General features: G+C 35.8%; 1 protein-coding gene across 1 annotated transcript; it reads left to right on the forward strand.

The window, feature by feature from the left end:
• The first annotated feature begins 10,412 nt into the window (after positions 1-10,412).
• Positions 10,413-12,034, forward strand: LOC129947620 (proteasome activator complex subunit 3). The gene is made up of 3 exons (XM_056058250.1): positions 10,413-10,667; positions 10,852-11,203; positions 11,282-12,034. Exons 1-3 carry the CDS (start codon positions 10,644-10,646, stop codon positions 11,647-11,649), a joined length of 744 nt encoding a protein of 247 aa, XP_055914225.1. The 5' UTR covers positions 10,413-10,643; the 3' UTR covers positions 11,650-12,034.
• The last annotated feature ends 604 nt before the right edge of the window (positions 12,035-12,638 follow it).

Raw genomic sequence — 12,638 nt, forward strand, 5'->3', positions numbered from 1 at the left:
TTTGTGTCTATCTGGTCTTTGATGAGGTGGCCAAAATGCTTTGAGGCTCACGTAAAATTCTATATACATAATAATGGATTAAGAAAAAAGTTAAGGTAATATATTTTAACATTTCTTATAACCCTCATGTTTCTTGAACAGGTATTCAGATATTTTTTACTAGGTGTGTTTGTAAACTTTCAAAAAACACTTACCGCAACCGTATTATGAGGGTTCGATTGCCGCAAATATAACGCTTTCAAACTGTGGAAATTTACTTTAAACAAAATAAGTCTAATAAATAAAATAAAAATCTTAATATATAGAGACGACAATTCTCAAGGCTCGCTAGGTCTAAAGGGGAAAATTCAAATGATCTTGGGGGCCAGATCACGCCGTTTCATGGTTCGGAGTGAGATAATAATGCCATAAGACTACTCGCGCAGAATATTGATTGTATCTTGAGCTGTGTGGCGCGTAACAGCATCCTACTGAAACCATATGTCTTCGGTGTCTATATCGCCCAATTCAGGCAACAAGAAGTTGGTTATCATCGACATATAATGATCGCCAGAATCATTTTCGAAGAACTACAGGCCAACCATGCCTCCAGCCCAAAATCAATACTAAACAATACATTTATTTGGATGCATTGGCATGAATCTCACATAAATTGTTGTCATCCCAAATTCGATCCCAATTTTGCTTATTAACGTTCCAATCTCAAACAAGCTTAGGATCAACACCCACAATACAACACATTTTCACTAACAGCGGCGAGGTTTTCGAAAGATCTTGTGCTTCTTTGAAATTTCGGTGGACTCGAATTTGAACACCAAACGTTTAGTAGTGGATTTTGAAGGACAACCACGTAGCCCATAAAAAGTTCGCAACACTCGCATTGTTGCTACTAGAGAACATCTTTTTTAATAATAAAGTTTTATCACAACGACATTATAACCATGCCATGCTAAATCATCCTTAGTAACTGATTAAAAGAATATATTTCAGAGCTGTCAAATACAAAGCCAACACGAGCTGTCAAAAATAACATGTCCCTATTGAAAAACCCTTAAAAACTCACTTACTTACTTATTTGACATCAGGGCTGTAGTTAGGTAAAGGTAAACAGTCGCTATTAAATTAAATGATAAAACCTTCCACACTGATTGCTTTGACATCAAGAGAAGCACAAAGTTTGATTTGTGAGCCTAAGAACAAGAAATGTTAAAACTCAACCAAGTTTGACTTTTTCAACATAATCAAAAATCAATTATGGTAAATGGATTATAGGGCATTTTTTTACTCTCCAAATAGTCAAGTCATTTTTTAGCTCTAGTTATAATAATGATCATTCGCTACACAAAACATCAATTTCAACGGTTTTCCCAAACAACTTTTTGACCTTTTGACAATTATGTGTAAAAATAATAGTGTTAAATTGAATTTCATTTATTTTGAAGTTCTTAAAGTCCATTAATCAAACCATATAAATCATTCTAAAACTTATACTTATTTTACTTTATTAAAGTTAAAGTTATTTTTTTTTTAAATATTTAACAATTTTAATTCTTAGCCACCCTGTAAAATATTAATTAAATTTTTATTTAACTAAAAACAAGTCATCTCAACTCGTCTAAACAGCAACAGGTTGTGAAAAATAAAACAAAACAAACAAACCTAAATCATCGGAACGGACTAATTAGATTTTCACGAGATTATTTAAATTTTTTCGCCATAACGCTTTTGATTATGACAGGTAAGTCATATTCAAGCCTTACTCTTAGTGATGCCAGTCATAAGACCGGGTTTATGAGCTTAATGTTGATTCAATCCACTCACCGTTATGTAATAAGCAAAACATTTTTTTAAGTATTCTTATAAGACATTTGTTGGCTCCTAGAACACGACATTTTCATGGCCCTAGATCGTAAGCTATGAGGCAACGTGCTTATACATTAAAGGTGAAAATAACCAAGTTTTTTCTCTTTGACGAAAAATATACAACTCTTGATCTCAGTCATACAAACAAACAAACTCAAATGAATAAACTCAAGGACGCATTCAAATTTACATTTCATCTCTCCAAAGCTCCAAAGGTAAAACATTCCTAAACACTCCCAAAATCTTATATGTTCCATGACAAGAATTTTAAAAGCCCTTTGTAGCAAAAGGCAACTACACGAGTATCTTAAAAATTTAACACATCAAATATTTGACAAATTTGTTGCTATCCATTACCTTAAGGACTTTTATGGTGGTATGTCTAGTCTAGCCTCTTAATACAGTCCTTTGTTAAATTCCTATCTTCCCTACAAAAATCCGCCACAAATTCTCAGAATCCAACATGAAAAAAGTAACATTAAAGTAATGAGTAATTGATGAAAAAGTCAAACACCATAACACACTCAATAACCATAAAAAAAAGCAACGAAGGAAGGAAGGACCTCATGCCTCCCGCATAACCAAACCGGGAGGGCGCACATCATCATGATGGAAAAGATAAACGATTTTAGCTAAGACAATGCATGTATGAAAAACCGAGTCAAGTGCCTGGCAAATGATTCACATAAATCGATCTCGAGTGTTTTGACAATGACCCAGAATCCAGAGAATAGAATCCACCCATGAACCGTGACCCATGTTCATTGTTCATTTCAACTTATACGTTCATATCCTGCGGATGGGTGAGAATGAGAATATTTTATTCAGACAGAAGAAAGTGGCAATCCAAATACTCACGAGCGATTTTCTCCCAATGATGAACATTAATAGGCGATTCGTTCCGTTTGAAGTGTTTTTATGTTGTTTTGTGTCTTAATTTGGAAAAGATTGAGTTGACTTTTGTCTCGAGAAAGTAGTTCTAGGCCAAACGTTACGCCACAAGGGATATACTTTTTGATAAATGTTCTTTCATATTTGTTTCATATCATAAGAACTTGCAACAGCCAGCAGCGCCTCCTACATTCACCACACCCACTCATTTTCTCTCCAATTCATTTGCTTTAAGTGTAGCAATCTGTGGCAAGGATTATTTTAAGTGATGTTAAAGGGGCTAGAAGTAGTAAGGCTTTTAAATCATTCTTCTTTTGGTTTTGACATTGAGTAGAGTGGAGTCAGGAGTACAAATATGAAGATATCCTTATCCTTATCTAAGGCTCTAGAATTTATACCATAGGAATGGGGATTTCCTGTTTATAAAAATACATTAAGCCTCAGGTTATTATTATTGTTTGGGTCAGCAAATCAACTTTTAAGAAATGTAAGCGAGATTTAGGGGCCGGTTATAGCTATCAGTAAAATCCATCAGTAAAATTTTTGTTTTTAGTTTTTGAGCGTGTTATAGATTTATTTCTAACAAAAGATTGATGCAATAAGATGAATCCTATATTGAAGTATTTGTTTCAAAAAGAAACAATGCATTTAAAGTTTTATTTAATTTATAAATCCATTTTAATTTTTTTAATGATGAAATTTCATTTTACTGAACAGCTGACTGCCAAAAGTCAAAAGAAATTCCATTTCGTTTTATTGTTCGTGTTTCAATTTTTTGCTGTTCCGATCACATCATTAAAAATTTTACTGATGAAAGCAACAGCAAAAAAATTGTCTGAGGCGCGAAGCTCGATGTTATGATCGAAAGTAAACAACATTTTCCTAGCAAAACAAATTAAAAAAATAACAAAAATGACTTCAAAAAAAGAGTTTGAAACCAAATTAATACTTGAAGTGAAAAACCATATGTGTCTTTATGCCAAAGACGACCAAAAGTATTCAGACAAAATGGCACGAATAAATGCTTGGGGGGATATATCCCTTGTCTTGGGAAGGCCTGGTAAGTTTATAGTTATGGAATGATTAAACCTGAATTGTTGACAATAAAATTTGTTATTTTCAGTCGAAGAGTGCCAAAGTAAATGGACCACGCTCCGAAACTCTTTTCGGTCTTATTTTCGTGCCGAAAATAGTGTGCCGAGTGGCTCTGGAGCTACAACTCCGGTACGATGGATTCATTTTGAATCACTTAAATTTTTAATACCCTATATGAGGATTCCAGACGAGTAAGTATAATCGGAATCTTCCGAGCATGGAAAAGCGGGTGTACTTGAAAGCGTCGTATTTTTTGAGAAGATCTTTTATTTATTATACACAAAGCTGTTGCAATCAATAAATTTTGTTTATTTTTTGCACGACCCATGATAAGATCAACTTAATTTCACAGAAGCACAAACGATAACAAACAAATGAATAACAAAACGAACTCTTCAAATAGAAACTTCAAAGTGACATTTAATTTAATGACGTAAATTTACTGATTGCTATGATCGCTCATCAGTAAAACATTTCAAATTCCTCCTGTTTCAAATTTTACTGATGCATTTTACTGATAGCTATAACTGGCCCCTTAAGACGTTTTATTTTAAAAATGTATGCTATAACCCATATAAACCACATTCGCGGCTGTCATTAATTCGAAAACCAAATGTACTCTACTGACAAATGAAAACTGTGATACTTTGCCGTATCATTCATAACGTCAGCGTTTTTTAATCTAATGACTTCATTCAATCTCAAACAAATAGTGTTAGTGTTTTACGTGTAAAAGAGCAAAAGGAATGTCAAAAAAATAATCCAAAGGTATCCAATAATTACTGGTACTTGTGGATATTTGACAGAACAGCTGATTGAATTTGAAGGAATCTGAAAATTGGTTTAAAATATTTATGTTTTTACATAAAAATTCAGGGAAATAATGAAATTATATGACAACTTTATTTTCAGTTTGACGTTGAAATCTAAATGTTTGTCTATAGTTGATTAAGGTATTTTAAAATTCGCCTATATAGGATATGACGGTTGACATTCGGCTCATTTACTTATTCACTTTTAGGAACCAAACGTGATAACTGTCAGGCAATACAAATTAGAGTGAATAGTTTTATGAAAAAAAGATAGCCACTTTTAAACTTTTGATTAGAATTTGACAAAAGCAGGGTATTTAATATGACAACTTATTTTTTTGAATAAAAACAATAGGAACTATCAAATTAAAAATAGCATTAACGATTGGAGACAACATAAAAATGACAAATTCACTTTCCTTTGTCATGATAAAGTGTTCATCTTCAGACTTGATTCAGAGACATTGTCGTCAATTAATTTTATTCTTTAGGAACTGTCAAAGCACCAATGTACCTTATTTTACCTTTCTTAAGAAAAAAAAGTTCACTGACTCAAAGCTGTTATTTGTATTACATTTGCTGATTTACATCGTCGATAAAGTAGGCTTATTTATGACTTAAATAACACTTTTACAATTGAAACAAAACCTTATGACATAGAAACAAACAAATAACTCAGCTTCGAACGAAGTAAATTCATTTCTACTTATTTTAAAGTGATTGGCGCAAAATTTTAGACGATTTAGTACGAAGTTAAATCATTTTTAGTATGATACTAGGTTAAAAAAAGGATTTTGATAATTTTAAACGAGTTTAGTATCGTACTATCTTCTTAACATTTTACTAAAGTTAAAATCACCAAATGGCTACTTTATCTTTTTAGTATCGTATTAAATCTATGTCATACAGATTTTTCTTGTCATTTTTCTCAAATGTGACAGTGTTTTAAAATTGATAAATTGTGAAATAAAATTTATTTATACATATCATAAAAAGTAAATTAATTTAAAATGTTTTCGGAAGAAGAAGATTTTGAAATGTTTAAGGATTCAGTGTTGTGTAGGAAAGTTAAAAGTTTTAAAACTCGAGCAAATCCTCTTGAAGAGCTGGACGATGGTGAATTTTACTTCAGGCATAGATTTGATAAAACAACTGTTCTTGACATCCAAGACCCTATTACAAACCGTGGGCTACCTATTTCTCCAGATTTGCAAGTTCTAGTTACGTTACACTTTTTTGGAAGAAATGTCCATCAATCTGATGTTGGTAAATAAACTTTTCTATTACTAGTCAACAAACGTGTAAACATGCACAACTTTTCGAATACTTTAGGAGCATTACATGGAATGGTGCAGTCCACAGTGGGAAAAATAATTAAAAACATCGCAAAAAGAATTGCTTCACTACTTCCACACTTTATACAGTTCCCATCTTCCCCTGCGGAGTTGAATGACATCAAATCCGGATTGTACAATATCGCCAGGTTCCCAAAAGTCATAGGTGCAATCGATTGCACTCATGTGCAAATCAAGCGACCAGCTAGGATTGTGGGACATATTATGGCTGGCCACTACATAAATAGAAAAGGTAGATATTACATTCCTAACTAAAAAAAATCGATAGTCAAACAATCATTTGGTCCATGTACAAAACACTATTAATTTCTTAAAGGTTATTATTCATTAAATGTCCAAATTGTAACGGATCATAAATGCAGAATTATAGATATCGTTGCAAGATCTCGTCGGTCTCTTCATGACTCCAACATTTGGAACAATTGTCGCCTTAAAAGTAAGCTTGAAGAAAGTATTAGCATCCATCAGGGTATCTTTTATAAATTGCAAGTTAATTCCGAAAAACGAAAAAATATAAATAAATAAATAAAACACGGCGAGCTATGAAAACAAAATGAAAAAAGAAAATACAAATTCAATGTTGTCACTTTGACATTTGCAAAAATATTAAGGTATGTTTGTTTTGTTTGCTCCACAATCTGTCATTATTTAGATGTGTTCATGTTTTTTTTTTTTAATAAAATGGTTTTAGCATGATACTAGTTAGCAAAACAATAAAAAGTGTTTAAAATTAGTGAAAAGTTAGTAGATTACTATGTATATAGTAAATTGTTAACTAGTATCGTGCTAAGGCCTTAATAATAGGTTGTTTAAAATTTTGCGCCATTGTGTTTTCACCTTTTTTTGTACCGGAAATCAAATCATAAAAGGTACTTTGTTAAATAATTGATTTTATTTCATTAGGGATATAAAATAATATAAAACAGGGGACATTAAACATCAAGAAAAATGATTTTGTGCTTCAATGTTTTCTATTCCCACTCTGTCGTTTATTGATTTTTTTTAAGTTTCCTTTGAATTTTTAATTTTATTGGAACAGATACCACTTTGCTTAATCAACATAAATAAAATAAAACAATTGAATTCAATTTCGCGCCTTTTGAATTATAATTGGAATCGAATTTTATGCAGATTAAATAATTTATACGCCACTTTGTTTTTCTATAACAGAAATTAAAAATACAGAAAAATACAAAACATTTTTTTGATAATCAGGAGGAAATATACGTATTTTACGAAATTATTTTGTTTTTCTACGAGTTTTAGCATCTAATTGTGAATATTTGTCAGACATTTCAGGTTACTAAACAGACCTCACATTGTGCTCTACTCTTCGATTGTGTATTTTTATTTCTGACATTTACATCGTTATAAATTGTGTGTTTTTTATTGTTCGTTATTTGCTCTTGTCGAAAATGTAAGTAAAATATAAGGTTTTTCAATGAGAGCGAGAAGATGTTGTGTTGTAGCTCGTATTGCCGTCGTGCTGAAACCGCATGTCGTCAAGGTCCATATGATTCAATTTAGGACATACGAAATAAGTTTTCATCGTTACGAAGCGCTCGTTGTTGACTTTGACCACCTTACTAACGTCGTTTTTAAAAAAGTAAAGACCAATTACGCCACCGTCCCAAAATCCACACCAAAGGGTAACTTTTTGAGGATGCATTATCACTTGGTGACTATCGCGTTGGCTGGTATTGTGGTTGTGGATTCGAAGACTTTTCGGACCGGAGCATTTATTTCCATGCGCTCTAAGTAACCCATCCATCTTAGTCGTTGGACTTTTACCCCTCTGGCTAAGTCTACGTCGCTATTCAGCCTGTACAGCTCGTCGTTCCATCTTCTCCTCCACTTCCCTTCGATGCATACGGGACCGTAGATCACACGAAGAACTTTTCTCTCGGACCGACCCAAGGTGCTTTCATCCGCTTTTGTCATAGTCCATGCTTCTACACCGTATAGCAGGACGGGGATGATAAGATTCTTATATAGCAACACTTTGGTCCCTCGAGAGAGGACTTTACCACTCAAATGCCCTCATCCGTTAAACCCATTTTTGCCGCCTCTGCCTCAATACCCACAAAGGCCCCATTGATATCACGCTGAGTTCTTCCGATTATGTCAATGTCATCAGCATATACTAGTAATTGGACAGACTTTTGAAAGATAGTGACTCTAGTGTTGACGTGTGAGTTCTGCACTATTCTTTCAAGCACTATGTTAAAAAAACCACATGACAGCGCATCACCTTGTCTAAGATCTTTTTTGACATCGAAAGGTTCTGTTAAGTTGTTTCAAAACTTTATGGAGCAGCGTGAATTCTCCATGGTTATCCTGCACAACCGGACGAGTTTGGCAGGGATGCCAAAACTAGACTCTATACAGCTCGTCCCTGTAGATGCTTTCATATGCAGCCTTGAAATCGATGAAAAGATGGTGGGTGTCGATTTGGTGTTCTTGGGTGTTTTCCAGGATCTGCCGTAGTGTGAATATTTGTTCAACTGTGGACCTTCCTGGTCTAAAACCACACTGATAAGGACCTATCAGGTTGTTGACGATGGGCTTTAGACATTCACATATTACGGCAGAAAAGATTTTATAGGCGATATTCAGTAGACTGATTCCTCTATAGTTGGTGCAGTTTAGAGGGTCTCCTTTTTTCAGGATCGGGCCAGCAATACTGAGGTTCCATTCATCAGGCATGCTTTCTTTCGACCATATCTTATAGATAAGTTGGTGCATGCTCCTAACCAACTTATCTCCAGCTGCTTTAAGGACCACCGTATTCAAGCCATCCGCTCCAGCGGCTTTATTAGGCTTCAGCTTAGATATGGCAATCTTTACTTCGTTTATGTTCTTCGTTCTCTGATTGCATCTTGGCAATGTTGATACTGGTTTTCGATACATTGTGTTGGCGGCAGAGAACTTCGAAAGATGTTACTTGTAACTCGGTAGGAATAGGATTTGGCGATTGGATTGTAGCCGTTCGACATTGTACCTTCTCTCAACACCTCAAGGTTTTGCCTTGGGTCTGGAAACCCGAAGTGCTACCTTGGCTACAACCAGGTAGTGGTCCGAGTCGATGTTAGCTTCTCGGAAAGTTCGAACATCTATGATTTTGGAAGCGCATGGTTCACAATAGATTGATCTGGAGAACTCCAAGTTTTTGAGGTGTGGAAAACGCATACTGGCTGCCATGACTTTTCGCCCCGCAGCAAAATCTATGAGCCTGAAGCCGTTGTCGGAAGTGTTGTCGTGCAGGCTGTTTTTCCCGATTATTCCACCAAAGAGGTCTTCCTTTCATAGCTTTGCATTTAAATCGCCCAGGACAGTTTTAATATCGTTGCTAGGACACAGCTCATATATTTTGTCTAAGAGCCTGAAGAACATATCTGTGGTGTTTCCATCTTTCTCTTTTGTGGGGCGTGCGCGCTACCAGGCTAATGTTGCCAAATTTAGCTCAAGACTTCTTCCCTAAGTCTGGCTCCAATGACGAAGCCACATCCAAATAAGCGCTGTTGGTTTCCGTGGAAGCAGTCACCATAGTAAATGTTGCAGTTTTTAATCCTCTTTTTGCCCGGCCCATCCCATCGTATTTCCTGGATGGCGGTGATGTCTGCTTTATAGCAGTGTGGTCTCCGCTAATTCTTCGGCCGCACGTGGTCTGTTAAGGGACCTAACATTCCACGTGCATATCCGAAGTTCGTTGTCCTTAATTCGTTTGCGTAGGCTGCCAACTGTAAATCCGTCCATATCCGAGGCTTGTTGGTGCTTCGCAACCATGAGGTTTTCACGTGACCAGGAAGTCACCCCGACGGCACAACTCCCAACCTGGAGGGTTAGTCTAACTCCAAAGATGGGGAGCAGGATAAAACCGCTCCTTATAGGCTTGGGCTCCGAATAATTCGTAGAAGCCCCATAAGGTGTTCACTAAGTAGTTCAACCTTACTGGAACTGTAGACGCCACAGTTGATTCCATCTCGGGAATTCTTCCGCTGCCGTCTGGATAAGGAGAGGTCCTTAGTGGAAACACCTCTCCCCCTCTCTTTTATTTAATCAACCATTTGTAATAATACAGATTGTTTGTATTCAAAACTGATTGCTCCTAATATAACCCAAATGTGAATTCGATGTTAGTTATTTAGTTTATAATTATGATGTTTGGACAACTTACTTCAAAACTGTTTTATAACAGTCTTCGAATTTGAAAATAAAAACACATCATTCCACTCAAATTCAAAAGAATAAAATTGAAATTGTTACTATGATCATAGCCTAAGAAATCTAAACTGTAGGTAATCAAAATGTATCACTGAATCCATTCATGTCGATAATACAGTGTCAATTTATCGATAACATGCCTTCCAAACACAAAATGACATGTGCGATGCGTGTAGAAGCACACATCAAAACTGAAGGAAAGAAAAATATCCAACAAATAAAAAATTTTGACTTTTACCTCGTCCGCTGCAAGGTGTCGTTTTTCGTTTGTCGCTGTCTCGTCGCAAAAAGTTTCCGCACACAAATCATTCTTCAGATTCTGGGAAAACTTGTGAAATCTTCAAAAATCTAACCAATTGCATATTTCATCAGCATCAAAATTCCCCAATCAAGAACCAACAAAATGCCCAACGAAACAATAAAGAAGGTAAGCCTACCATAAAAAGCCAACAGCCCAACTGAAAGAACAAGAATTAGTAAAAATTGGAATGATGCGACAACGACGCACAGGCATAGACACAGCCGCTTGTATTCTTGTTCTTGTTTGGTTATGTTTTCCCGCATTTCTAATTATGATTTATGTTTATTTCGTGATTCAATTCCAAAACTAGGTGCAAGACTACAAAGACAGCCTGGTCAAGAAGGCGGAACAACTAATTTTCCAGGGCTTCCCCGAGAAAATTGTTGAACTCAATGAAATGCTTGCCACGGACATGTTCTGCGAACGCAACTTCAACGAGGTCCACCAAGATTTGAACATTCCAGTTCCTGAGCCGATTGCTGTCAATCATGTGGATGACGCTGTCGCCGATGATCCACCATCTGCCAAGAGACCACGCAATGACTTCTGTGTGCCCGGAACTAAGGTGATGGCTCTGCCAACTGGTACAGTGCCCTGCAACGCCCCTCTATGCGAAATGATTAAAATTGTCAAACCCATCATCAGGAAACTAGTTGAAGATTGTAAGTTTTCCTTGAGTGGACAGAGGAGGTCCATAGATCGTCCAGAATAATCTAAAAGAATCTCTTTCATGATTTCAGCGAATCTCCTGAAAATGTGGATTTCGTTCCTGATACCGAAAATCGAGGATGGTAACAACTTCGGAGTGTCCATCCAAGAGGACACTCTGGCCGAGATCCAGGCCGTGGAATCGGAGGCAGCCGCATTCTTCGACCAGATTTCTAGATATTTCCTCTCGCGTGCGAAAGTCGTCTCCAAAGTAGCCAAGTACCCGCACATCGAGGACTATCGGCGAGCCGTGGTCGAGCTAGACGAGAAGGAGTACCTCAGTTTGTGGTTGGTAGTGTGCGAAGTGAGGAATCGCTACTCCTCGCTGCATGATATCGTCATCAAGAATCTGGAAAAGCTCAAGAAGCCCAGATCCTCCAATGCAGAGAGCTTATACTAAGACGACGAAGCTGGCTGGATAGCCCCAAACATCAACCATCCAACCAACTACACCACCCCACAACTCAGAAGAAGAAAAGACTCCATCATTCTAGCGATTGGGACAATCACACGTCCAACGTGTGCCATTCCAAGTCGTTGTTGTGGACAAAATCTGCAAAACGAAAGAAACTTCTCCTTCTTTCAACTCTATTTTTTTTTGTATCCCAAAAGAAGTTAACATTAAGACGTAGAATTTTGAATTTATCATTTTTTTCCAACTCTTCTTCAATTGTATGCATAATTATTTTTTACTCATTAGAAGAGCAGTTATAAAACAGTAATAAACAAAATAAAATTATAAACAAACAAAAACAAAAATAAAGACGAAACATAGCCTACGGTGAGTCAAGGTGTCTTCTTTTTCGAATTTTCAATCCCAAAAATTTCGAGAAATAAATACAGAAGAATTTTTATGTAGAATGTACATATAGGCAATGAAATCATGTTCCAACATGATTGGACGGGATGGAACGGACGAAGTAGCGAGTAGTGACTGAAAATGCTTGTAGATAAAAATAGATTTATGTTGTAACTTGCATTTTTTAGATGGCATAATACGGATTGTTCTTGTTTTTATATTTTCTGCTCAAATGTTATGTTTATTGATTTTTGTTTATACTTTTTTTGATTTTTTCTTGCAGCTGAGGTTGATTTCAGTTAAAGCGGAAGGTGACAAGTTGTTCAATCAAGCTGATTGTTGTATGCCACAGAGTTGAGTGAATGGCATACGAGGAGAACTTCCATGTAAGGCAGCAATTATTATGGCACAAGTTGGTGTTTTGTTTGGCTTAAGAGAGCTCTATGTGAGAAATTCTCAAACATTCAGATTAATTCCGGGTAAATGCTTGAAAGCGATAGCTTCCAATGTGATTACATGTTTCTTGCAATGCTAAAAATGATAAAAGGGTTGTTTTAATATTTTGTATTAAATTGAATTTTTAATTTTAA

This window comes from Eupeodes corollae, chromosome 2, assembly GCF_945859685.1.
Source record: "Eupeodes corollae chromosome 2, idEupCoro1.1, whole genome shotgun sequence".
NCBI classification, from domain to species: domain Eukaryota; kingdom Metazoa; phylum Arthropoda; class Insecta; order Diptera; family Syrphidae; genus Eupeodes; species Eupeodes corollae.